This window comes from Rhincodon typus, chromosome 2, assembly GCF_021869965.1.
Source record: "Rhincodon typus isolate 14 chromosome 2, sRhiTyp1.1, whole genome shotgun sequence".
In the NCBI taxonomy this organism is placed as follows: domain Eukaryota; kingdom Metazoa; phylum Chordata; class Chondrichthyes; order Orectolobiformes; family Rhincodontidae; genus Rhincodon; species Rhincodon typus.
In genome coordinates this window covers 140,289,637-140,317,296 of record NC_063333.1, presented here as the reverse complement: position 1 = coordinate 140,317,296, position 27,660 = coordinate 140,289,637, and the positions used below count along the sequence as shown (strand labels likewise).

The 27,660-nt window shown below is 42.7% G+C and overlaps 2 protein-coding genes across 5 annotated transcripts in view; one reads left to right on the top strand and one right to left on the bottom strand.

Moving 5' to 3' along the window:
- The window catches only part of LOC109912227 (acyl-CoA dehydrogenase family member 11), a 145,479-nt gene extending 139,400 nt beyond the window's left edge, over nt 1-6,079 (bottom strand). The window contains 2 exon segments of the mRNA XM_048609168.1: nt 424-583; nt 5,995-6,079. Of these exon segments, the coding sequence (XP_048465125.1) occupies nt 424-583; nt 5,995-6,079 (245 nt within the window).
- On the top strand, nt 2-23,300 carry uba5 (ubiquitin-like modifier activating enzyme 5). 4 transcript variants are annotated; one of them, XM_048609855.1, is made up of 12 exons: nt 2-372; nt 10,098-10,143; nt 10,243-10,332; nt 11,117-11,226; nt 12,214-12,300; nt 15,038-15,122; nt 15,289-15,393; nt 17,381-17,508; nt 17,730-17,865; nt 19,841-19,916; nt 22,458-22,564; nt 22,853-23,300. In XM_048609855.1, exons 2-12 carry the CDS (start codon nt 10,105-10,107, stop codon nt 22,940-22,942), a joined length of 1,053 nt encoding a protein of 350 aa, XP_048465812.1. In that variant the 5' UTR covers nt 2-372; nt 10,098-10,104; the 3' UTR covers nt 22,943-23,300. The 4 variants fall into 4 exon arrangements, with proteins under 4 accessions (XP_048465812.1, XP_020367212.1, XP_020367211.1 ...); XM_020511623.2 differs by lacking the exon at nt 2-372 and adding an exon at nt 6,007-6,281 and having other exon boundaries at nt 22,856-23,300; XM_020511622.2 differs by lacking the exon at nt 2-372 and adding an exon at nt 6,007-6,281.
- Nucleotides 23,301-27,660: the final 4,360 nt, after the last annotated feature.

Below are 27,660 nucleotides of genomic sequence, written 5' to 3'. Positions count from 1 at the left end.
GTTGAAGCAATATGTTGTTTTATCCTTCCCCTGCTTGCCTATCCTGGCCAGGGGGAGACATAGCCAGGGAATTTGGTGGTTAGGAAAATACCAGTCCTAGGTTTTATTACATTGAAATATTGTGCCTCCGACTTCTGAAACATCCAGCATTTGCAACAGCGCTGCGTGCAGTTCAGGGGACAATGAGTGTTTTGCACACAGATTCCCCAAATCGCACCTGTGTTGGTTCTGTAGCTTCTGAGGCTGGAGGACCCCTCACCTCCCCGGAGTCTCAGAGACAGCCCGGGATCTCTCATTCATCGAAGAACAGATCACTCCTGCGTTCTTCACTCCAGCCCGTTGCAAATTCAGGCAACACACAGCAATTAAATGGTAAGTGTCGGCCTGTGAATTCATACCCCGGGGGTTTTAAGTGAGTGTTACCTGTACTGTCTGACGGTAAAAGGTTGCTGCGGCTCTTGTGGAAACTCTGGGATCCGCGCAGAAAGAACTCTCTCCACTGCCTCTTCGTCAAAGCTGTGGTTCTGCCGGACTGGAGTCGTGTCAGCCACAGTGGGGGGTAAAGACAGGGATTTCAGCCAGTCTTACTGTTTCATTTTCAAAGATCCCACTAGAGGGAACCCGTAAGACAGGAAATAAGAAACCTCTTGGAGTTTAAAAAAACGTAAGAACTTGGGGCAACAAGGTGTAGAGCTGGATGAACACAGCAGGCCAAGCAGGAAAGCTGACACCTTGTTATCTCAAATGTTTGTTTGTTTGTTTCCCTGATATGCCTCTACAGAACAAAACTGCATTGGTGACTATGTGTATATATACACACAAAGATATTTTTATGAACAAAGTATATTTTTGAAATAAAAAAATCTCAACTCAGGCACAACTCTACTCTCCTGCTGCTCTCCATTTCCCTTCAACCTGTTACTAATTAAAATTCTGTCTCTCTCCTCCTTAAATTTACTCAATGTCCCAGTATCCACCGTACTCTGGGGGAGTGAATTTCACAGATTCATGGCTTTGAGAAAAGTAATTCCTCCTCATCTCTGTCTTAAATCAGCCACCCTCATTCTAAAACTCTGACTTCTTTTTCCAGACTGACCCACATGGGGAAACATCCTCACTACAGAAAAAAACAAGGAACTGCAGATGCTGCAAATCTTTTCTGAGGATGTGTCTCTGGACCTGAACCATTAACTCTGCCTTCTGTCCACGGATGCTGCCAAACCTGCTGAGTTTCTCTAGCAATTTCTCTTTCTGTTTAACGTCCTCTCTCCGTCTACTTTGTCAATCTCCTTCAGCATCTTATATAACTCAATTAGATCCCGCATCATTCTTCTAAACTCCAGAGAGTACAGACCTAAACTGCTCAATCTCTCTTCATAAGACAAACCTTTCATCTCTGCAATCAATCTAGTGAACCTCCTCGGAACTGCCTCCAATACAACTACATCTGTCTTCAAGTAAGGGGACTGAAATTGTGCATAATACTCCAGGCGCAAGCTCAGTAAAGTTTTTCAGAACTGTTAAATTGAGAATAAAATTACAGACTGCACAGTTTACAGTTTAAGGTACAGTATGTTTGATCTTGAAGGGGGTCTTTGTGAAAGTGGGTATTCAAACTTTAAAGAAACACAATACCGTAAAAGGCAAATACAAATTGGCATCACCAGCACAGATTTCTAAAAATGCTAACCAATGGGCTTCGCTCATAGAATCCAGCATAGAAACAGGCCCTTTGGCCCACCATGCCTATACCAAACAACAAACACAAAACGACACTCATCCCATTTGCCTGCACTTGATCTACAGCCCTCTATGCCCTGGCACTTTAAGATCATCCAGATGCTTCTTAAATATTGCAATAGTATTTGCCTCCTCTACCCCCTCAGGCAGCCCGTTCCATATTTCTACCACCCTCTGGGTGAAAGAAAATTTCCTCACATCTCCTCTAAACTACACACTCCTCACGTTAAACTCATGCACTCTGGTCTTAGACTCATCTGCCATGGGGAAGAGATTCTCACAATCTATTCTGTCTATGGCTCTTATAATTCAGACCCCACCCACTCCACCCTCCTCTGCTCCAAGGAAAACAAACCCAGTGTACTATATATATATATCCAGTATACTATATTCTGCTTTTATGTCGATAATCCAGCACTTTTTTTTAACTTTCAAGAAACTTATTTACAAATGATGAGATGCAATAACAACCTGTATTTACACAGTGCCCTGTGATGTTTCATGATCTCAAAAGAGCCATATAAATATGAGATCTTGTGATGAAATGCAGTTTTCTGTGTGTTCTGAAGGTGGCTGCAGCTAACAGGAAAATAGGTGGGGGATTGTAACATTCACAGAACATAGTGTTCCAATATTAGTTACATTTTTGACTTTCCCGTATTATGTCATCTAAGACCCTCATTATAGAGGACAGGAACCATTGGCAGGATGTGCTGTCTGTGAGCTTCAAGTCATACAATCTAATGCAATAGGATTTGCTGACACTCAAAATGTCAGGCTGTGATGACCTTTCTGAGCTTTCTTCTTCATTCCAGCTGCTGATCACAAAGCTCTCTCTCTGTGTACATTATTTATTCTTTTTTAAAATGTGTTCATTTGTGGGATATGGGCGTCGCTGGCTAGCCAACATTTATTGCCTATCCCTAGTTGCCCTTTAGAAGGTGGTGGTGAGCTGCCTTTGTGAACCGCTGCGGTCCTCCTGCTATAGGTTGACCCACAATGTCATTAGGAAGGGGATTTCAGGATATTGACCCAACGATAGTGAAGGAATGGCAATATATTTCCAAGTCAGAATGGTGAGTGGCTTGGAGGGGAACATGATGGTGGAGGTGTTCCCATATATCTGCTGCCCTTGTCCTTCTAGATGGAAGTTGTTATGGGTTTGGAAGGTGCTGTCTAAGCATCTTTGGTGAGTTTCTGCAGTGCATCTTGTAGATAGTACACACTGCTGCTACTGAGTGTCGGTGGTGGAGGGAGTGGATGCTTGTGGATGCAGTGCCAATCAAGTGGGCTGCTTTGTCCTGGATGGTGTCAAACTTCTTGAGTGTTGTTGGGGCTGCACTCATCCAGGCAAGTGACTCTTGACTTGTGTCTTGTAGATGGTGGACAGGCTTTGGGGAGTCTGGAAGTGTGTTACTTGCCACAGTATTCCCAGCTTCTGACCTGCTCTTGTAGCCACTGTGTTTATTTGTGAGTCCAGTTGTGTTTCTGGTCAATGGTAACCCCCAGGATGTTGATAGTGGGGGATTCAGTGATGGTAACACCATTGAATGTCAAGGAGTGATGGCTAGATTGTCTCTTATTGGTGATGGTCGTAGCCTGGCATTTGTGTGGCACGAATGTCACTTCCCACTGGTCAGCCCAAGCCTCGATATTGTTCCAGATCTTGTTGCACTTGAACATGCACTGTTTCAGTATCTGAGAAGTTGCGAATGGTGCTGAACATTGTGCAATCATCGGCGAACATCCCCACCTCTGACCTTATGATGGGAGGGAAGGTCATTGATGAAGTAGCCGAAGATGGTTCAGCCTAGGACATTACCCTAAGGAACTCCTGCAGAGATGTCCTGGAGCTGAGATGACTGACCTTCAACAATCACAACCATTTTCCTATCTGTCAGGTATGACCACCTGTCAGGTTTGCCCCCTGATATCCACTGATTCCAGTTTTGCAAGGGCTCCTTGATGCCACAGTCAGTTGAATGCAGCCTTGATGTCAAGGGCTGTCAATCTCATCTGACCTCTGGAATTCAGCTCTTTTGTTCATGTTTGAACCAAGGCTGTAATGAGGTCAGGAGCTGAGTGGCCCTGGTGGAACCTAAACTGAGCGTCACTGAGCAGGTTATTTCTGAGCAGGTGCTGCTTGATAGCACTGTTAATGACACCTTCCATCACTTTACTGATGATCGAGAGTAGGCTGATGGGGCGGTAATTGGCCGGGTTGGATTTGTCCTGCTTTTTGTGCAAGTCTTCCACATTGTCATCCACATTCTGGAAGAAGAAACACACACCCATCTCATCTTTAATGTTTGTTTTGATTGCTTCCCACTAAGTTCCTGGAGACTCAAGGAGAGTTATAGTACAGCTGAGAATAAGGGCAAAGGAAGCCTACAAATCTGGTGCACTGAAGAAAGACTGGAGTTCGGAGAAACCCAGACGCTTTGCTAGTTTGGTGCAGCAAACTGCCTGTGAGAAAATATGTTGGAATTATGCCTGTGAGTAGATGTGGCAGAGCAATGTCAAGGATCAAGGAAAAGAGATTTAACTACCAGGACCTGAGGCGTCATCAAAGCAGTTCATGCTTGCTTTAAAAATTTTTTAAATGAGAATGTGAAGGTTTAATGTGATTTGTTGAGCTAGGTGAGTTTGCTGAGATCTGTTGACTGCAATTGCTATTTGATGTGTTCTGTGAAGTGTTTGATCACAGTTAATCAATTACTTATATTTACCTCATGTTAATTCTGGATGTTAGAATATAAGTTGTATACGTATCGTAGATTGTTTTGCGTGTTCTAACCTTGCTTGAATACATTTTATGTGCAACATATTTGTTCTTTATTTGTTACTTAAGAAATTTGGCTGACTTGTTTCTGATACAGAGCTATATAGTCATATGCATATCTTCACATTTCCTGTGGTCAGTTGAGGAATGGCACAAGGGAATCAGTTTACCCCTCCTGTCTTGATGTTTAATGTAACAAAATAGCTCAAGTTGCTTCACAGGACCTTTTAGAAAACAAAATTTGACACTGTGCTGTGTAAGGTGGTGTTAAGATAGATATCGTAAAAGCTCAGTCCAAGATGTATATTTTAAGGATCATCTTAGCAGAGGAGAGTGAGCCATCGAGCAGTGTAGGAGGTTATTGCATAGCTAAGGGCCCAGGCCCTGGAAGACACAATGCTGCACCATTGCCCAATCGAAATGTGATGTGCTCAAGAGGCCAGGAAAGAAGGAGCAGAGGGATCTACGAGGGAGCTGGAGATTATGGGAGGCCATGGAAAAATTTGAAAACAAAGGCGAGAACTTTATAGTTGCCGTATTGTCAGATACATAGGTTGGATGGGAACACAGAACCAAAAGAAAATATCCCTTCTGCTGTGGAGGTCTCTCAAAAAGGTAACAGAAGAGAAAATGGCACGTTTATTTGAAAAGATGCAAACGTTTATACTAGAAACAAAAAAATGCTGGAGAAACTCAGATCCGGCATCATTTGTGGAGAAACAGCTAATGTTTCTACTGAAAATGTTTCTTAGGAGAGTCATGTTGGACTTATACAAACAAGGTACAACAGTACAAACACAAAAAATGTTGTAGAAATTCAATCGGTCTGGCAGCATTCTACGGAGAGAGAAACAGAGTTCACTTCTAAGTCCAGTATGACTTCTTCAGAAGATTTGAGTCATATCAGACTCAAAATATTAATTCTGTCCGTAGATCCTGTTATAGTTGCTGACTTTCTCCAGCATTCTCTGTATTTGTTTCTGATTTTCAGCATCTACAATATTTTGCTGTGATTAAAGTAACAAGTGCAGGCCACTCGGCCCTTCAAGTCTGCTCCGTCATTCAATAGATTGATCTTAAACTCAAAACATTAACTGTTTCTCTCTCCACAGATGCTACCCGACGGTCTTTTTGATACGGTACACATTTCCAGCACTTTGTTTTTAATTCAGATATTTATATATATTTGAAGGACAGTTTGTGGCTGGGGAGAGATTTTTTTTCTAATGAACCTATTCGGATGCGTTACGACACACCTCTGGAGCAGATACCAGCGTGAAGCTGGGCCTCCTGGCTCAGAGGTAGGGGCACTACCACACAAGGGTCCTTTGTGGCCGGAAGATGACTACTTACAGGGGTGACCAGCCGGCGTGTGTTTTTATCAATGGGAAGCCAGTCACTGAGAAATCGCTACAATGTTGGGGATTGGAGTCTCGACCAATCAGCGCGGCATTCCGCCCGGCTTTTGTTACGCCACGTTCGATCCTTTGTGACGTTGCGTTCCTCCGATGTCACGACGTTCGGGCCGGACCGCGGGACTGAGACGTGGCGTTCCATTTCTCTTCCTCTTCCCTTAGACTGAAACGAACCGATCCCATCCTGCCATGGCCACAATACCGGAGCTGCAGGCGAAAATCCGAGCTCTTGAAGACGAGCTGGCGGCGGAAAGGGCCGAAAAAGCCGGCTCGGGGGAGCAGTCGTGTCGGCGCCGGAAGATAGAGAAGATGAGCGCGGAGGTGGTCGATTCCAACCCTTACAGGTGATGCTGGCGCTTGCTGCACTCCCCCTTGGCTGCACGTCTCATGCACCCTGGTTGAAAAGACTTTCACCACCTCCTCTTACTGTCCCGTTACGTGTTAATATTTCTGCAATGAACTAACCATGAGTTGTTAGTTCCCATATGGTGCTTAGTCATTCTCAGTTTCAGTGTGCCTCTTGCAGTTTGACACTTCATAAAACACAAAAAAAAAATTGCACTTGTTGCAATGTTGGTATGTGCAAGCTTTCTTATAAATTTGCATTATAATTTTACCAATAAGTTGGCCAGGCCCCCCATCTTGTGTAAACTTGAACTCATCTAACACTTTTTTTCGTAGAATCCCTACAGTGTGGAAACAGGCCCTTTGGCCCAACAAGTCCACACTGATCCCCAGAGTATCCCACCCAGATCCATCCCCTGTAACCCACCTAATCTACACATCCCTGAACACTACGGGCAATTTAGCATGGCCAATCCACCTAGCCTGCACTTCTTTGGACTATGGGAGGAAACCCTCACAGACACAGAGAGAATGTGCAAACTCCACACAGTCACCCGAGGGTGGAATTGAACCCAGGTCCCTGGTGCTGTGAGGCAGCAGTGGTAACCACTGAGCCACTGTGCTGTCCCATTTTTGTCAGGAATTGGTTCATTTTATTTATTCCACAACAAAACATCATCCCTTTGGCTGCGGATGTTTGATATTTGTGAGTGAGAGAGTGTGAACGGGTGTCTGTGTGCAAGAGTCGGTGAGTGTGAATGGGTGTGTGAGAGTGACAGTGAGAATGAGTGTTAGTGAGTGGAGTAGTGTGAGGGAGTGAGAGAGAGTGTGAGAATGTATATATGTGTTACTTTGAAAGGAAGGGAGTCAAAAAAGGGCAACTAAAGGCCAGTTAGCTCAACATCAGTTATTGGGGAAAATGTTAGAGTTCATTATTATTAATAATGAACCATAAGCGCATTTAGAAATCCATAATATAATCAAGCAGAGTCAGCATGGAAAAATTATACCTGATGATAAATTTATGAGCATTCTCTGAGTAGGCAACAGGGAGTATGGATCAAGGGGAAACGGTGGATGTGATATATTTAGATTTTCAGAAGGTGTTTAATAAGGTACCACACGTTAGGTTATTTAATAAGAGCTCAAGGGAGTAGTAATTAGCATGAGTGAAAATTGGCTAACTAAAAGAAAACAGAGTTGGGATAAAGGAGAACGTTTTCTGGATGTCAGCCTGAAACTAGTGGAGGGCCACAAGGTGGATCAGTGCTGGGCCCAACATAACATTAATGACTTTGTTGAGGAAACTGAATGTACTGTTGCCAAGTTTGTGGATGACATGAATGGGTGGGAAGACAAGTGGTAAGGACGACGCACCAAGTCTATGGAGGGATGTAGCAAGGTAAAAACTTGGCAAATGGAATATAATGTGGGAAAATGTGAAGTTTAGCACTTAGGTAGGATGGCGAAAGACTTGAGAAAGCTGCGCCCCTAATCCATTGCTGGCCCACACTGGCTCCCCGCCTTTTTTTTGTTTTACATTCTCATGCTTATTTTCCGTCCATGGCCCAACGTCTCTTTCTCCCTCTTAACTTCATTTGTTCTGAAAATCCAGGTCTCTGCTCTGTTTCGCTCACTCTGCACCCCTATCCTGACTTCCTTTGAGCCTCTATTGGCAGCCGCACCTTTAGCTGCTGAGACCTGGAAAACTGGATGCTTATTTTGGCCAAAGGTCAGAGGTCAATGTTTATCCAAAACTGGCTGCTAATTGAGTACACAAGCTGTGCAAATGGAGACATTGTGCAGGGCTGGATGAACACAGCAGGCCGAGCAGAAAGGCTGACGTTTCGGGCCTAGACCCTTCATCAGAATGTTCTCAGGTCACCAGATCAAGCATGTAATATTGTGCCTTATTAGCTTGTATTGATGTGCAAAGCAATTTCATTGTTCTGAAGTTAACCAGGCCACAATCAATGCAATGTAGGAATGTTTACGATCCAGATAAGGCCTTCAGGTGCAATAAGCCTTCTCCAGCCCTCTGAGGTGGCTGAGCAAGCTATTCAGTTCTAAGATTGATCCTGCTCCCCTCCTTGAGGGCAATTTGAGATGGACAATACTGCCTTCGTGCTACAAATGAACCAAACAAACTTGAATGGCCTTTCCTGATAATATGGCTCAGAATCACAGAATTTTTGCAGCACAAAAGGCCATTTGGCTCACAAGCTGCTCACTTACTGCCATTCTACTGCCTCCTCACAACTGTAATCCTTTATCTTCCTCATTCATCTGACCTTGCAACACATGGTTTTGAACCAGTATTCCCAGGTATTTCAGTTTTTCTCTACAATGAACAAAATCTATGCTAAGAGCCAGTTATATCTTTGAGAAATTACATTGGGAGCCCTCCAAGATATTTGGATCCCTATTATTGTGAGATTTGGTAAGTACTTACAAATGAGGGGCAGGACAGACCATTTGGTTGCTCAAACCTGCTGTACCATTAAAAACGATCATGGATGATCTTCTGTACCTCTCCACTTCCACGTCTGCGCTCATTCCTGGATTTGGGACTAAATGTCTATATCTCCCGTCTTAAATATATTCCGCAGAAGAGAAAGCACAGCCATCAGAGGGAAGAGTCTTCTCATCATCTAAGGGTAATGGGTTGATCAGTTAGGACTGAGACACTGTACCCCTGTTTTCTGGATTCCCCAGACAGGGAAACACCCTCTCCATGTCTCCCTAACTTCTAAACCCAGCTGACAATATTACTGGACAAGTCAAGTCCCAGAGTGAAGCTTGACTTTGTAAATCGTAAATTTTATTTTTGAAGTTTGGTTAGTGTGGTGGTTAGTTACAGAACATATTCACACGAGGCTGTCAGTGTTGTTTAACAGAAGAACATACTAAAGAAAAACAAAGTTTTTTTTATGTAAGGTTTAGAAAGCTCTTAAACACCACCAGTAAAAAGAAAGATTTAACCTTGCTCCTTGCGTCATCTTTACAGATGCTCAATCCCTGTAATGTATCACCATTATCCTAATGCTTTAATTTCCTTCTTAACTGACTGGGCCAGCAAAGCTGAAAACAAACATTTATTCCTAGTTGTGGGTGTCTGGATTCTTTTTCAGTTCTGATGATTTAACCCTCTTTTCAGATCAGATGTTGGCTTTTAAACTTCTACATAAATTCTCATAACTTGCAGACTTCACAAACTAACCTGCTCTCCTCCTAAGGTGAAACTGTTCTTCTGAACTGAAACCTGATTCTGAACTCAGACTACTTGTAGCCCTTGGTCTGTTTTTCTGTATGTCATAAAATCTCACTTAATGTTCAAGCTAAACAGTTCAATTAACTTCACAGGCATTCTGCTAGGTGCTTAACCTAAGTCATGTGATATCTTTAGTTCCCTGTTTCAGATGACTTTCTGACCTTTTGTTTTAAAGAAATGCCTTCACACCACTGAAACCATATATCTATTTTACTTCTCCATTAAAATCTGAATTCCCAAATGTTGATGTACTTCATCACACCTGTCAAACCCCACCAGAATCAATAATGTTTCACTCAGATTGCCTATCATTCTCAGTCTCTCAACATGGGACAGCCCTCTCATGCCAGGAGACAATCTAATGAACCTTTGCTACACTGGTTGCAGTGCCAGTATGTCTTTCCTTTAATAGGGGAAGCAAACATTTGCACAGGACCCAAGATGTGATCTCGCCAAAGCCTTGTGACATTGTTGAGCATTGATTACATTTAGTTCACATTCTATATTTCATTCTAACTTCAAAAACTCTTTCTATTTTACTTAGTCGGCTGATGGCTCTCAAACGGATGGGAATTGTTACAGATTATGAGGTGAGCTGAACTTGTAAATAACCAGTGACTGTGTGTTTGTTGGGTCGTTCAGTCATGATAAGACTGACTTTTTTTTTCTCGTTCTAACTTTATAAACAGAAAATTCGGGAGTTTGCAGTGGCAGTTGTGGGTGTCGGTGGGGTTGGAAGTGTGACAGCTGAAATGTTGACAAGATGTGGCATTGGTAAGGTAATACAAACTCTCTGCTTCCTTTTTGACCTTCATTCTATGGACCAAATAAACGGCGAAACCATTCTGCACAAATTGTGCGTCACTTTTAAATTTGACATCATAAATCCAATTGAAACAGACGCAAGAGTTTCTTTATTTCATACTCATCATATCACATTGTCCAAGGGTTTAAGAAATAGACGCTTCCTGAAGACATTAACAGTGTGGATGTTCTGAAGCAGCACAGCAGAAGATATTGTTTAGCACTACAATTATGTAGGAATATGTTACACTGTTAGATGTATAAACAGGAAGAGTCTATTTAATCTTTTGGCAGATGGTGCTATTCTGTGACATAACTCCATATACCTGCTTTTCCCCAATTTCTTGTAATACCTTTTTGGTTGTTAAAAGAACTACCAATCAAGAACTAGATGGGGAGAAACTGTTCCTGCTCGTAAAAGGGCTCTGATTTAAAGTGACCTGTAACAGAAGCAAGGGTGGAGTGAGGAGAAACCTTTTTCAGTAGTTAGGGCCTGGAATGCAATGTCTTGAAATGTGATGGAAGCAAGTTCGATGGGACAGTCGAGAGCATTAGATTGTTTCAATAAAAACAAGATTATGTGGAAAAGGCAGGAGATTGGCACCAAGTCATAATGTCCCTTTAGACAGCTGATACCCCCATGATGGGTGGAATGGCCTTCTGTGCCATAACGTTTCTGTGAAGTTCAGTTGTTGGTGAAATGAAGCGGATGACCAGATGATCCAGAGTGATGTTTCCTTTTTCTTTTCTAACTTGCAGCTTTTACTCTTTGACTATGACAAGGTCGAACTGGCAAATATGAACCGACTTTTCTTTCAGCCTCACCAAGCCGGCCTCAGTAAAGTGGAAGCAGCTAAACACACACTGAGGTAAAGTGATCCTGACCACCACCAAGGAACTTGTGTTCTTCCCTCTCCTTGTGAGATGGGAAGTCAGCTGTGCGCCCATGCGGTGGAAAAGTCCATTTTGCTCTATCCGTGCATGTTTGCATGAATGTGGTAATGGAAAAGCTGCTTCTTGCTCTCGCACCAGTGGCTTTGTTGGTAACGAGCATTCGGAGCTTACAAGTTAAAAGCTGATGATGGTCACTGACCTGTATTGTTCACTCTGTTCTCTGCACAGATGTTGTCTGACCTTTTTGATATTTCTGACATTTTCTGTGTTCGTTACTATTATCGGAGCAACAGTTTTATCTGGCTGTGCCCTAAATCATGACAGCAGATGAGCAAGGGTGAAGAAAGCTATGTGTATTATGAATGTGTCTGACACATATACCTGCAGCCACATTTCTCCAGTTGGATTGATACATTCAACATTGTGAGAGCTGCATTCACCCATAGTGCCTTCTGACAAAGGAAGCACATCTGAAATGTTAGTTTATCTGCTTTTCATTTTTGTCCCTACCTTCTTGAGAATTTCCAGAATTTTTCTGGTTCTCTGCCATTAGTTACTGTTGGAATGAACCTGTGCAACACTCTACACAAAAAGAGGGGTGAAGGCAGAGTCATAGAATCCCCACAGTGTGGAAGCAGGCCATTCAGCCCATCGAGTCCACACCATCCTTCCGAAGAGCATCTCATCCTATTGAATCATTTTAAGGCAGAGGTAGATAGAACCTTTGTCAGTCAAGAATATCTAGGGAGGTGGGTGTACAGATTACACTCAGATCAGTCATGACATGTGGCATAGCGGATGTTCATCAACTCTATCTTTAATCATCTGACCCTCAATACTTTAAAGTACCTTGTGTTTCCAACATATTATATCCGATAGTATCATTATTAATATTGCTAATGTGGTTAGTTTGACAGTCCATCAGGAGCTGAATGGAAATGACCTGTTCCTTGTGTTTTCAGGAACATTAACCCTGATGTTCAGTTTGAAACACACAACTACAATGTCACTACGATGGACAACTTTCAGCATTTTATGGATCGCATCAGGTTAGTTCTGAGCTGCCAAGTGTGAATCATGCTCCCTCGTTTTCCAAATACCACTTAAAAATGCTTTTTCCTTCGGATCCTTGCAAAACACAAGGAAGCCATTCAGCCCATCGCCTGTGGTGGCTCTTAGAAGGCAAACGCCCAGTTACTTTCTAACTCCAGTGTTCACTCCCGTAGCTTGGTGTATTTATCCCAGGGATGATAAAACTAGAATCGTAAGTAGGCCAAACGGATTAGGGGTGCACAGTACGTATCCCTGAAAGATATGAGTGTCCCATTGTGTATTTTACAATAGTGCGGAAATTTCCGGGGTCCCTTTCTACTGCCAGTCCATTATGGACCAGATTTTTTTTTTTGTTTGAAGAAATGTTCAGTTGAGAACTTGTGTCAATGGCATTTGAGTTCACGCCTCTGCATCGTTAATCCAAAATCCTGACCAAAAGAAGTAGTGATAAAGTGACTGCAAAAGTAATCTGGAGACCCAGATTAACGCTACGGAGACAGGGGTTCAAATCCCCCCACAGTCCCTGGTGGACATTAGATTTTAATTAATAAATCTGGAATTGAAAGCAAGTCTTAGTGACAGTGACCATGAATGTATTGTCAATTGTCATTTAAAAAAAACCTGTCTGGTTCACAAACATTCTTAACCAGTCTGGCCTATGCGTGACTCCAGACTCCAGACTAGTGACAGCAATGTGGTTGATTCTTCTGAAGTAGCCTGACCAGCTTCTAGTCGGCTGAAGGGCAATTAAGAACAGTCAGAAAATCCCTCCCCTTCGCCTTCGCCCTCAGCAGCCCTGCCCAAGATTGCTGGCTGACGCATGCTCTCCTCGATGATTGCCAAAGCTGGAAAAGACTGGCACATTTGAGTGCCACGTAGCCTGGCTGTGGGCAGGAGTAACGTTTTTACCCAGAGAGGGGTTTGAGAGTCCACAGGGTGCACTACTGGGGTGTGATTGATTGGAGTTGGAGACTGTGTGTCAGCATTTAAGAGAAGATAAATGAATGAAGGACGAGTAAACAGGATTAGGACCCACCGCTCATGGGAGTATAAATACCCAACACAGATGAGATGAGTCAAAGGGCTATGCTTGCCTGTTGTGGTTTCTACATAACTATCCTGCACAATAAACCAAAGAACCTGAATTTGTATCATATATTTTTTGCGTCCCAGGGTATCCCAAAGCACTTTAGAGGCAGAGAGAGAATTTTTTGAAGTGCTACGCCAGGCATAACATAAGAGATGTGGCAGCCGATTTGCACACAGCAAGCTCCCACAAGTACGGATGTGAGAATCTGTCGTTGCAGTGTTGACCAAGGGATAAATATTGGCCAGAACCCTGGGGGATAACTCCCAGCTCCTCTTCAAAGCTGTGGGATCTTTCACACCTACCCCAGAGAGTAAACGGGGCCTCTATGTAACGTCTCACCCAAAAGGCAGTACCTCTGGCAGTGCAGCACACCCTCAGTTGTGTCAGGCTGGAGTTTTGTGCACTCTTCCAGAGGCATTGGCTGCCAGCTGATCCACAACTGCCCCCTCTCAATGAGAGGGGATCGTGGCACTCCCTTCCCAAAAGTGTTGTGGGTGGAACATTGTGGTTCACCACCACCTTCTCCAGGGCAATTAGGGATGAGCCCAGCCAGCGACACCCACACCCCTTAAAAGAATAAGAACCACTTCATGCGGATGAGCCATTGTTAAATTATTCAGGAATGATTCAGACTTTGTCTCTCCTGTACTTACTCAGGGGGGCAAACTTTTTATTAACTGTCTCATGTGGGACCAGGAGTGTGCTGGCTGATCAAGAGGACCATCAAATCAACAAACAGGAACAGTCTGCAAAAATGGTGATGTCCCAATGACTGTGATCAATGTGGTATCACATGAACACCCTTCGAACGTGAACAAATAGGTTTAATAGTTGCAGGAAGGTGTGTTAACCTTCATGTCTCCCTGTTTATCATGTAGGTGAGCTTCAATGTGAATCTCTCCCAATGACAGTTTTTAGAAAAGAATAGAATAGAAAAGCCTTTATTGAGGCTGGAGTGGAAGCAGAGTGTCCAGGCAGGTCCCGAGGACTTGGTGTATAGATTAAAAATTGCAGGCTTTTTTAAAAAGAAAACTTCTTTATTCTTTGTTCTAATGTTGAACTTATTTGTGATTCTCTGCGCAAGCCTGTAACAGACACTTAGGTACAGAATACTTAAGATGGCACCAAAGTGGTAACATTATATTCATAAAGTAATCGTGATCAAAAACAGATCTTCACAGACTGTAACCTAAATGTAACTTGGTGCCTGTAAAACCACAAAACAATTTTACATAGACACAGAAAAATCAAAGAAAACAGGAGCAGAAATAGGCCATGTAGCCAAACGACCCTGCTGCACCATTCAGTACAATGTGGTTTATCGTCCAAGTCAATACCCTGCTCCCACTTTCTCCTTTTGCCTGAGTTTTGGAGTTGAACCTGGAACTTTGGGCCCAGAGTTAGGGAATGCTACCTGCTGCACCACCACATGCCCTCCTGTGGGTTTTGAGTGGGGTAACCTGGACATGGGTGCCATAAGTTTTCTTTAATATTCCGAGCATGTTGCCTGGTCATTTGCAGAGTATTCCCCACTTTCCATCCATATACACCCCTGAGTGGCGTGCCTTTATATTGTGGTTGTTTCCAGCCTGAACGCTTCTCCAATGGGTTAACCCATCTCATGTGATTCTGGCTTTCATTAGGAACGGTGGGTTGCAGGAAGGAAAGCCTGTGGACTTGATACTGAGCTGTGTGGACAACTTTGAAGCCCGTATGGCAATCAACACAGTGAGTTCGCTTCAATCTTTATGCGATTCAGAGTCACTAATGTGAACGTAACTGCTCTTTTTTCAGTTCTCAAATAAATTGAGGCTTTTGTTTTGGGGAGGGGGTTTTGGAATGACGTGCCTGTTCTCCTGGTGTCGATCTTTGACATGTGCTTGTTGGATTACAGGCGTGCAATGAACTTGCTCAGGTGTGGATGGAGTCCGGGGTCAGTGAGAACGCAGTGTCTGGGCACATCCAGTTCCTTATCCCGGGAGAGACGGCCTGTTTTGCAGTAGGTCCAGTGCTGTTTGTTGTGTTTCTGTTTCCAAATGTTGCAGATAATCCTTTGCAAAGCTAAAGGAGGAAAATGAGGCGGGATCTCAAAGAAACCTCCTAAAATTCTGTCTTTATTTGACTGCGTAAACATGGGATGGATGCTCCTAATGACCAGGGATTCACAATCCTTAATGGCCCACCCCATATCCTTACTGAGATAAGGAGAGATGTCTTCGCGCAGAGAGTGGTGAGCCTGTGGAATTCTCTGATGCAGGAAACTGTTGAGGTCAAAACATTGAATGTTTTCAAGAAGGAGTTACGTATAGTTCTTAATGCTAAAGGGATCAAATGGTATAGGAAGAAAGTGGGGGGCTGAGTTGAACGATCAGCCAAATTCACCTTGAATGGTGGAGCTGGGCCCAATGGCCTACTCTGTATTTTACTATGTATAATTATTTCATGCTTACACAAGCACCAAGTTATATTTGGTTAGGGTGTATGCAGATCTGTTTTTGATCATGGTAATTTTATGGAGAACCACAGCTGAGAGAGATTCATATCGAAGCTCACCTACATGACAAACAGAGAGAAACGTGAAGGTTAACACACCTTGCTGGAACTGTTAAACTCACCTGTTCAAGTTCGAAGAGTGTTCATGTGATACCATATTGATCACAGTCATTGAGACTTCCCAGTTTTTTCTGAGACAGTAGATATTTTGGAAGTGTCTAGTTCTAAACGCCACACTTTCGGAAGGGTGTGAAGGTGTGAGTGAGAATGCAGAAACTGGTTCCATGCAAAGGAATGGTTTGAGGGTTGGGAAGCTTCAGTTCAGTGGATAGACTGGAGAGGGTGGCACTGTTCAGCCTGTAAGAGCAAAGGTTGAGAGGTGTTTTGATGGAGGTGTCAGAAGCAGGAGGGATCTGGGCAGAGTAAAAATGGAGATCCATGTGTTTTGATTTTATTGCCATGTGTACCAAAGTACAGTGAAAAGACTTGTTTACGAGCAGTACAGCAGTAAGCAAGGATGTACCGATCAAAAAGACTTATACAGTGGCATACGGGTTACGTTGCACAGGGCGTGCACTAGGCGAGATCAACGTTAGCAAGATCAGCATTATTTGAGGCTACAGAGTCCATTCAGTCTAATAGCAGCCAGGAAGAAGATGTTCCTGAAGCTGATGGTGCATGTGTTTAGGCTTCTGTATCCTCTGCCTGACAGAAGAGTTTGTAGGAGAGCATTACCGGGGTGCAATGGGTCTTTGATGTTGGCAGCCTTTCTGTGGCAGTGAGCCGTGTAAATAGTGTGTTTGGATGGAAGGTTGGCTTCCATGATGGTCTGGGCAGTGCACACCCACTTCTGTAGTTTCTTACAGTCCTGGGCAGAGCAGTTGCTGTACCAGGCCGTTATGCACCCGGACAGTATGCTTTCAATGGCGCATCTGTAGAAGTTGGTGAGGGACCTTATGGACATGCCAAATTTCCTGAGCCGCCTGAGGAAGGAGAGGCGTTGTTGTGCCTTCTTGACTGTCGTATCTATGTGGGAAGCCCAGGACAGGTTGTTGGTTATTGTCACTCTGAGGAACTTGGTGCTTTCCACCTTCTCAACATCAGCTCCATTGATGTAGATGGGGGGGCGCGTTCTCCACCTTTCTTTCTGAAGTCGATGATGTTACCATTCTTGATGGGAGGAGTGTGCTGGTAATTAAACCTCACTACTCCAAGACGTGCCAAATGAGTAACTGTTTGATTTTAATCACCAAAATGGTCTATCCAGAATAAAACAAAATCCATCCGCCTTATGTGTAACTAATTCACTGACTTGAAACAATATTAGTCTTGCAGTAGATGGGAAAGCTGGTTAAAGGTTAAGTTACTTTGCAGAATTAAACTCTATCCCCTCCATCCCAAAAAACATTGAACAAGTTTTCAACTGGTTGAAGGTTTTCTTTACCCAAGCAGGATATGTAGTGATGTTGCTTGTTATGTGTGCCCCGTTGCAGTGTGCCCCCCCACTCGTGGTGGCTGCGAATGTTGATGAAAAAACGCTGAAACGTGAAGGGGTGTGCGCGGCCAGTCTACCCACGACCATGGGCGTCGTAGCTGGACTGCTTGTACAAAATGTCCTGAAGTAAGTCAAACTTTAAGTTGCTGTGTGTGGGGGATGGTGTGTAAACAGTGTGTGTTTGCTGTGTCTTTTCTAGTGTCCAGAATGGTGCCCACAAGTGTTTGCTGGAATTTCTGAGGGCTGCACTAGTTTCAGGCAACAAACACGGCTGAAACTGACTCAACGTCAGCAAGTCTAAAATGAATTGTTTAATGAGTAACTCAGCGCTTTGTTTTCCTTTTCAGGTATCTTTTAGGCTTTGGTTCTGTGAGTTACTACTTGGGTTATAACGCAATGCAAGACTTCTTTCCGACAATGGCAATGAGACCAAATCCTAACTGCGATGATCAAAGCTGCCGGCTCCGACAGGAAGAGTATAAGGTGGTCCTTCAGTTTAAGCAGTAGTCCGTCTCGAAGGTGTGCCCTGTTCACAGACTTCGATTCCCGCTCTTTATGCCCACAGTTTATTTTCTTTTCGATTAGTCCTTGCACTTGGTCATGCGGCCAAGGAGATGAAAGGTTTACCAACTCTCGAGCTGCTTGTCTTCTTCTGGGTCAACCATTTAGAAGACTGGTGGCTCGATGGTTAGCACTGCTGCCTCACAGCGCCAGGGACCCTGGAATGCCTGACTGTGTGGAGTTTGCACATTCTCCCTGTGTCTGCGATGGTTTCCTCCAACAGTCCAAAGATGTGCAGGCTAGGTGGGTTGGCCTTGGGAATTGTAGAGTTATAGGGATAAGGTAGATGGATGCGGCCAAATAGCCTGTTTCCAAATTGAAGGGATTCTTTGATTCTATGGTGAATGCTGGTAGTTAATTACAGTCCTTCACTTCTTTACCTGAGAGAACTGCAGTTCATACGAAGGAACTAGCTCTTTCAGCTGCTATGAGCCCAGCAGATGGTAATACTGGACAAGCCAGATCCCAGAATGAAACCTGGCTGCATAGATTATACCTTTTTTGGTTAGTTAATGTGGTGATTACACACAAGATTTTTTTTTAAAAAGACCAAGCTAGAAGACAGTTAGAAAGATCTTAAAACACACTGCAAACCAATGTTTCAACTTGCTTCTGAATACAGATGGCAGTCAATGATAACTTAGTTGTTAAATTTAAACTGGAGATAGACGAACTTTTATTCATCAAGGGATATGGGCCCAAGGCAGGCATATCTTACTGAATGGCCTACTCCTGTTCTTATGTTCCAATCCACTAGAGATTCAAGTCCAGAGAAATTACACCCTGTCTTAACTCTTAAGTTCCTACTTACCTGACTCTCTCTAGTTTCATTTTCATGGACTGTAGACATAATTCAGGGAATCCTTCCCAAGTTTGCTGATACGGACTTCTCTCAGATCCGAGCACTGAAAACTTATTTTGTTCCAATAAGCTACCAAACTCTAACCCAAACTCTCCTCCAGTTTGGAAGCTTTACAGACTGAGCCCTTCTACTGAGATAACAAGGTGTAGAGCTGGATGAACACAGCAGGCCAAGCAGCATCAGAGGAGCAGGAAGGCTGACGTTTCGGGCCTAGACCCTGGTAACAGGTTTACTGAACCACTACTAGAACAGAAAACTAAACTTGCTTCTAAACTCAATCCTGGAGTCTTCTGTACCGAACTGAAAACTAGGCAAATGGCCTTCACTGTTTATTCAACCTGTCACAAGCCCAGCAGTATAAACATCCTTCTATTAACAGCACAGGGATCTGCAGTCACGTGTGTGATGACAAAATGCTGGATTTAGTCATTGTTCAAGAGGGACAATTTGACCTTTAAGGTTTGAAAAGATCCCTCACTAAAGTAATCAACGTATATCTGCCTCTATTTTGAAGTGCAAATTCCAGAAATGGGAGTTGTGTGCATATGAAATAATTATACACCTTTCATCCCGATGGATGGTTTATTTCTCTCACTAAGAGGAGAAATATCGGTGGGGAAATAGTGCCTGATCTTCATTTTCAGTCCCTGCAGAGGTGAGATAAGACTTAAAAGGAGGGTCTCTCTGCTCAGTCTAAGAATGTATCTCAGGCCCCACTTCAGAGAGAACAGCCTCCCCCTTGCCCCTCCATCCTCAGTCATGTGATTGTAGCATTTTCTGTTGTGCCTCCTGGGATCTGCAGTGTGGTCACCCTTAAAATTATCTTCACACACAAACCTCCCAATCAACAAGAACAGACACTGTCAGCCCTGTCAATCTAGGTTTAAGTTAAACTCGAGCACCAGAGCTGAAAGAAAATGTCTTCTTTATTTCTTTCCTCCCTTGTCCACCCATGGTGAAAAAGTGGTCTTCTGCATGTATAAGCTGAATAAGTGGAAGGTGAATAAGTGATGTCCACTTCTGTCTCCCCAACAGAAGAAAGAAGCAACACTTCCAAAGCAACAATTACTAGAAGAGGATGAAGAGATTGTACATGAGGAGAACAACTGGGGTAAGACTGGGGTAACTTGGGGCAGCGCGGTGGCTCAGTGTTAGCACTGCTGCCTCACAGCGCCAGGAACCTGGGTTCTGTTCCACCCTCGGGTGACTGTGAAAACTCCATACAGGCTTTCTCCCTGTGGTTTTCTCCAGTTCCCTCCTATAGTCCAAAGATGTGCAGGCTAGGTGGCTTAGCCATGCGAAATGTAGGTTTACAGGGATAGGGTTGTCTGGGTGGGATTTTCTTCAGAGGGTTGGTGTGGACTCAGTGGGCTCTATCTGGACTGTTGGGATCCTGTGATTCTAAGATCTGATTGAGTACAGCTGATTTTATTAATATAAACATTTCATTATTGTCAAAAATCGCTCAAGAGTCCAGATAGTTCCTGCGTAGAGGATGATGAAAGTGCAAGAATGCTCTCGTCCCAGCTAAAGAGGTGTCGACCTTTGGTTGTGCAGAAGGCCCAGATCTGATTGTAGCTGAGCCAGAGCACAGTGGGCCGGCTATTGGCTGGAGAGCGAACGGACACAGCAGTGGATCACATCCTCCGCCTTTCTCTCTCGAACCACTTATACCCAATTGCTTGAATCCTGTCCCATGTCAGGCAGTACTTGTACACCATAATGAAGCTACTGGTTCACCCCCTTTTCCCCTGAGGTATTGCAATGGGGGCCTCTCTCTATCCTAGCTCTGACTCTAGCTGTATCCTCACTTGGAGTCTCTCTCTCTAGTCACAGCCATTATGCTGTGGATTTTTCTGGATTGTCCTTCAATTTGTGATAATCTCAACCACATTTGAAAACTTCCCATCTTTTCTTTTCCCCTCTGACAATCATCTTCCTTAAACTTCTCCCAACTCTTGATCCCCATAGTTATCATTTAATAGCTAGGGGAGTTTTCACTGGACAAATCTCTAGAAATGGTCATGAAGGAGTAGGGGTTTGAGCAAGCTGAGAACTTAGCCAGGCTTTTGTGGAGATGTAAGTGTGTTATATTCCTTAGGACATCCATATTACCTGCTCGTTCCTCCATCTGGCACTGATTCTCCCTCTTCTGTCTCTTTCCCTGTTTCCCCCCAACCCCTTTCTCTCTCTCTCTCCCACCCCTTCCTCTTCCCCGACCTCCACAGCAGTGATTCATCACATGCTACTTCTGTTTCCTACTCACCTTTTACCTTGCCATTTCTCACGTGTGCTGTCACCCCTAATTTCTCTCTCTTCCCTGATGCAGTCACTGTCCCTCCATTTTTCCATCTCAGTCTGTCTCCCTCACCATATGAATCTTTATAAATATGCTGACCTTGCATGCATCAAAGCATCTCTCTGCATGTTTTATTGTGCAATTATGATTAGCAATAATCACTTATGCTTGGTGTAATCTACTGGATCCCATTTGACCAGTCGATCAGATCCACTTACCATGGTAAGGATGCTAGACAAATGCAGGAAATTGGGATTAGCGCACTTTTCGTGGTAGTTATGGCAATACAGACTCAATGGGCTGAAGGGCCTTTTCTGCGCGGTGTGAACCTATGCTAGAATACGATTTCTTGGCTGAAACTTTTAATGTATATTCTTCCTTAGATTGTGATTGTCCCTAGCTAGGTCAGCATTTATTACCTGTTCCTAATTGCCCTTGGACTGAGTAGCTTGCTCAGCAATTTCAGAGGGCAGTTAAGAATCCAACACATTGTTGAATGTGCCTGGGCTATGTGTGACTCCAGACCTACAGCAAAGGACATAGTCATACAGCACGGAAACAGACCCTTCGGTCTAACCCCAGTCCATGCTGAACATAATCCCAACCTAAACTAGTCCCTCCTGACTGTAACTGGCCCATGCCCCTCCAAATCTTTCCTATTCACGTATTTATAAAAATGTCTTTTGAATGTTGTAATTGTACCCACATCCACCACTTCCTCAGGAAGTTCATTCCACACACAAACCACCCTCTGTAAAAAAAAAAAAAAAAAACAAATTGGGGCAATGTCTTTTTTTTTTAAATCTCTCCTCTCACCTGAAAAACATGCCCCCTAGTCTTGAAATCTCCCATCCTCAGGAAAAGACAACTACCCAACTGAGGGGTTTTTACATGTCGATGACAATCATCTTTACTGAGACTGGTTTTCAATTCTAGGTTTTATTAATTTAAATTAAAAGCCACTAGCTGCTATGCTGGGATTTTACACCTGTGTACATTACCACCAGACTATCCTCACCCTTAATGAATGTTTTGGCAGCTGATAGTGGAATACTACATTGTGTAATTCTGCGTCCGTGTTTCCTCCTCCCAAAGTAGATGGTACAGGGAGAGAGTGTTTGGTCCATTGTACCAGCACCAGCTCAGAGCACCATAACAACTACCTGCTGTTCTGGAATGGCTCTGGTTTCTGGTTTGAGGAGAAGGAGATTTTCTCACGTATGTTTAGAAATTAGCTGGAGATCCATAAATAATTTTGCTTTTCCAGTGCCCCTTCACTGTATCTCATTTCATGAATCATCTTGGCTGGTATCCAGAATGATTTGATCGTGGCCTACTTCTTAATTTGTGCAGGGATCGAGCTAGTTTCTGAGATATCAGAGGAAGAACTGAAAGCTGCGTCTGGCCCTGTGCCTGACCTTCCCGTGGGAATCACAGTCGCATACACTGTGCCTGATAAGGTACGTCTAAATGTTAGCACTGTAACAACACAAGCCACCATCATAACACACAAAAGGATAACATTTTTAAAAATGTATAACTAAATTCCTCAGAATAAAACATTTTCAAAAGGTAAATGTTTCTTCATTTAAGACACGTTTTGTATTTACTGTTACTGTGCCCTCTGCAGTTTTGCCTGCATCGAGCTCCTTGTAAGTTTTTTGGCTCCTGTCCCTTGTTGTAGCTGTTTGACCTAGGAGAATGATTTCAACTTTACAATAATTCTCACTTACTGTCTGTCCTCTAAGCAGGAGGAGGGCACCGATAATATTGGGGAGATGGTGCAAGAGACGGAGCAGAGTCTGGAGGAGCTCATGGCTGCAATGAAATGCCTTTAACATCTTCAATGCAATCAAGTTCTTCCATATGATGGAAATGATTCAGACCTTTTTCAACATGAAGACTGTAGTGGTGATGGCCATGCCTCTGAGCCAGGAGTCCTGGATTCAAGACCCACCTGCTCCAGAGACACGTGTAATAACATTTCTCACCAACCTGTTCAGAAGATATCTAACACAAAGACCTTGTTTCACACAGCTGACTCATGCAAGTCACTCATCGGTTGCAGTAAAACATGGTGGTTCCATTATATTTAATTTTTTAACTGAGCCATTATGCATTGTCATCTCTTTGTACTCCTCCAGAGCTACTGTGTGAAAATGAATGACTGTATATAATTAAACAATACAAACCTAAGTGATGCAATAAGTTGCAGATGTTTGAAACTTTAGGAAGTTAATAACAAAATAGAGCCTCGATAGCCAAAACTTGAGGCTTAACCTAAAAGGTTGTTGCTGGTTTTATCACACTACAAAACGTGGAATACATCCTGTAGCCTTAAACTGAGTTTTAATCTCACTATTGGATTAAATCCAATCGGTGCTTTTGAGACAGGCCCAAAACAAGCTGTAATACTGGCAGAGTTTGGTTGATCCTAACCAGTTTAGCATCAAGGTGCAGATAATAAATGAGCTCTCTTAGTAAATGGGCTGGCCTCTACACTGAGCAGAGCAGCAGATTGGACTTTGTTTCCAGGGTGGAGAAAGGAGTTCTTTGCAGGAGGAGAGATTGGGCTAACAGTGAACCAGAGAATTTTAGTGAGGCTGAAAGGAGCATGTGAATGCTCCTATATTACCTCCACACACTAAGGGGGATTTAAAAAGCAAAAATGTACCTTTTTCTGAGCAGCCTTTTGTTTTTAAAAAGAAAGCTGGTCTGGCCCCTCAACACTTGAACAAATCAGGACTAGTATGCACTTTGCACATCTGGTCAAATTAGATTCCTGATAATTCAGCAGTGAAATTTGGTCTAAGAAGCCATAAAGCTGGCAGAGTGTGGAACATTAACTTATATTTCTAGTTTCACCAATAACTCCGTCTCCTTTCATTCCATTGTCTTTGTGACCAAGGGTCCATCAAGCCTGCATCTTGCATAGATGATTTCAATATCAGTTCTCCCATCTCCAACTGTAATATAAACAGCATGAATAACTATTTCTCTCATTTCAGATTTACAATGAAGTTATGGGCTGGGTGTGGGAACAATTCCCATAGAAATTCTATTCCACATACGTCAGAATGGTTTTGTAGTAATGTTCTCAATAAATGTCAAGGCTACAGAACGTTCACCTAGCCTCACTGGTTTTCTGTCAAGGTGACATTACCTCACCAACAGGGCAACACAAGAACCATCATCATGTGTTATTTGCCATTAGACCATCTCAGTCTGTAGCCATTCCCGCAGTAGATATTTTTAAATCAACCTGTTCAAGAATGTTAGGGGATACCTCTGGAACAGGTGGGACTTAAACCTGGGTCTCCTGCACCAGAGGTAGGGTCATTACATGACAATAGCCCTTATTCCCACAATATTAGAGATGAATTGAAACACTTGCAGCTATTAAAAAAACTGGAAAAGAAAACTGGAGTTGCTCAGCAGGACTGTGGAGAAACAACCATTAGGCAAATAAGTCCTTGTAAACAGGCTGAAATACTGACCCATTTGTGTTTTTTTTCCCCCCATTGGTGCTGGCTGACTTGCTGAGTATGTATATTGATGGGATGTGAATTTGCTAAATGTGTAAACAGTGATGCAATTCTGCCAGCAGCAGAGAAAAGCACTGTAGTGAGAAGCACATTATGGAACAGAAGACACTGTACTGGAGTGCAGTATTCAGTTATGTATACCAGCATAAATAAACAGTGCTGAAGAGAATGAGAGAGTCTTACTTTACAATGAGACCAGGAACCAAGAATAGCAGCCTCGTGAAACAGTGCAGCCTCCAAGAGTGCAAATGTAGACACACCACAGAGAGCCAAGAGAGTACAGAATCCACAGAGAGCCAAGAGAGTACAGAATCCACAGAAGGTACAGTGACCACAACATTGTTCTCTTAAAGCACTTCACATTCTAGCCCTGCTGGCCAGTCTGAGATTTATCCAAGTTCATCTCTTCTGACCAATTTAGCAGCAGATAGGCTTTATCTAGAATTTGTAGAAAAGAGACTTGGTTCCAATAATACAATTTAAAATCTTAACTTACTACAACCGAAGAATAGTTTGAATGAATTTTAATGTATCCAGTTACATCAGATTGATTGCATCCGCAAGTTCTGCACCAAAATAATAAATGCACTGTGCATTACTCCATGTCATAAGGGTGGTAAGTACAATTCAAATTCTTTGTTACAACTTCATTTACAATACTGTATTTCCAGGATTTAACAGCTTGTTTCTCAAACAGTAGATAACATTACAGCTGCACTAATAATCTAAATACTTCACATGTACCTTTGAAAAATTAACAGTTTTTTGCCTATTGGCAATTTGCAATCAAGGTATATATACCCACATTTCCCCCTTGTACTGTCTCAGGATAACTTTGAAGAGAAATAGTCCATAACAAAGATGTAAGTCAAAATTCAGGCAGTTGCAAAACTTTGTGACTTTTAGATTTAAATTTTAGCACATTTGCTGCACAAAAGATTAAGGACAACATCAGGACTATAATGTAACAATGTTCCAGATCACTTCACATATAAGTGGTTAGACTGAATCAAAAAGGGAGTGTATACTTGGGAGGTAAATCTGGTTATTTTTGAAGGTGAGTAAAGATGTAGTGAGACAAAGTGGCAGGAAGGCAAAGTCAGAACTCCCTAACTCCTAAGGAGTTAGAAAGAGCAAAGGCCAGGTTGGTGTACACGCTACCAAAATGTACACTGCACTGTTTACCATCTACAAATTAAGTCATGTCAGTATTAATGCTTATGAATCTCCCACTCTAGATCATCTAACTTGTTGTATGTATTCTGTCACTCCTTTTTTTCCCTCAAACTTTATTTTGCTTCCCTCTACAACTGTCTTGTGCTATTCACCTCAAATACTGTCAAAGTTCCACATTCTAACCACTCTCTGCATAAAGAGGTTTCTTCCAAATCCTTCATGGGATTTATTACTGACAAATCAGATTTATCAGAAGATATAAGAATTTATCATTTTCAGATTTTCCCATAAGCGAAAATATCTTCTTTGCCCTCTCAAATTCCATAACCGCAAAAATCTCACGTCAGATCACCTCTCTTCTGAAGAGCCCCAGTCTGTTCAGCCTTTCCCATTATAATTTCTCAGTTCTATCGTATTTGTCATTTCTTATTCCCACTTTCTCCAAGGAGTGCCTCAATTTCCTTTTTTAAACATGAAATCTCCTGAAATATTCACCTTATTCTTCCTGTGGCTTAACAAACGTTTGACATAAGTTTAACAATATCTCTGTACTTTCAGTTTTGACCCTCTTCTGGAAGCAAACCTTCATGCTTCACATTTTTTTTCAAAGCCTTATTAACCTGTGCTTAACCCTGTGTTGCTATTTCTAATTATGTGAATAGACCCCTTAAAATACTTTGTGACTTTACCATGCTACTCATTTTTAAACAGCCATTATGTTACTCTCACCAATATGTATCACATCACACTTGTCTACATTGAAATAGTTTATCAATTACACATCCATCCTACAAATTTATTAACTTCTTGGTCTTTATCGCAGTCCTCCTCAGTACACGCAAATACCTTCCATGAGTTTCCAGTTGATAATCGATTTTATACTTGTTCACTTTCACTGGCTAGCAATTTGTCAGTGCTGTCCCTTACACAAGCCACAAGAGCAGTTGTAAAAATGGAAGCTGCAAGCAGGCATTTGGGTGGAGTGAGGCCACAGTCTGATTTGGAGACAGGTGGAGGATTTCTGGAGACGTTGTGCTGTAGGATTGCAAGTCATTGGAGGTCAACAAGGACAGCGTGCATTAGTGAACAGGATATTTTGTTGAACAGGTGGAAGATGGGGAGTTGTGGATGAGATTTGGGAGGAATGCATCTAAAGAGTTGAATGAGGTGACAAAGACACCTGTACTGGCTGAAAGAACCTTTTCCCTTCATTGTGCAATGAGGGTTTCAATGGCAAAAGGGATGAGAGCCAGATATTTACGTACTATATTTAATATTGAGGTATTGAGCATATCACTGAAACGAGCAGTTGTGTTATTTCACTATACTGCATTTCCAATAATATAAGGAACTCTGCAGCAGCAACTAAAAAAATATACATCAATATTCTTTCACACAGATATTATCCTGTTACTCTGCTTCAAAGTGATCTCCGGACTTTTATTTTGGAAGGAAGTTGTTGAGGTTTCTTTAAAAATGTGGTTTTTCCTTTCAAAGAAAGAACGATATTTAACATTGCTCTACTTAAGTCTGTTTAAGACTCGGAGACAAATTTATAGTTCACCGAAAAAAAAAAACAAAATCAGCGCTGGTATAAACTTCAAATGTTGCTCACCGAAAATTTTGTTTCTTTCTACAAGCAGTGTTATTGTTCAGTAATGAATTCTTCATTTACAAATGTGTTCTGCTAATTCAGGATACCCATTGGATAACATGATCCCAGTTACTGGCTGAAAGGAGATAACAAGGTGTAGAGCTGGATGAACACAGCAGGCCAAGCAGCATCAGAGGAGCAGGAAGGGTGACGTTTCGGGCCTAGACCCTTCTTCAGAAAT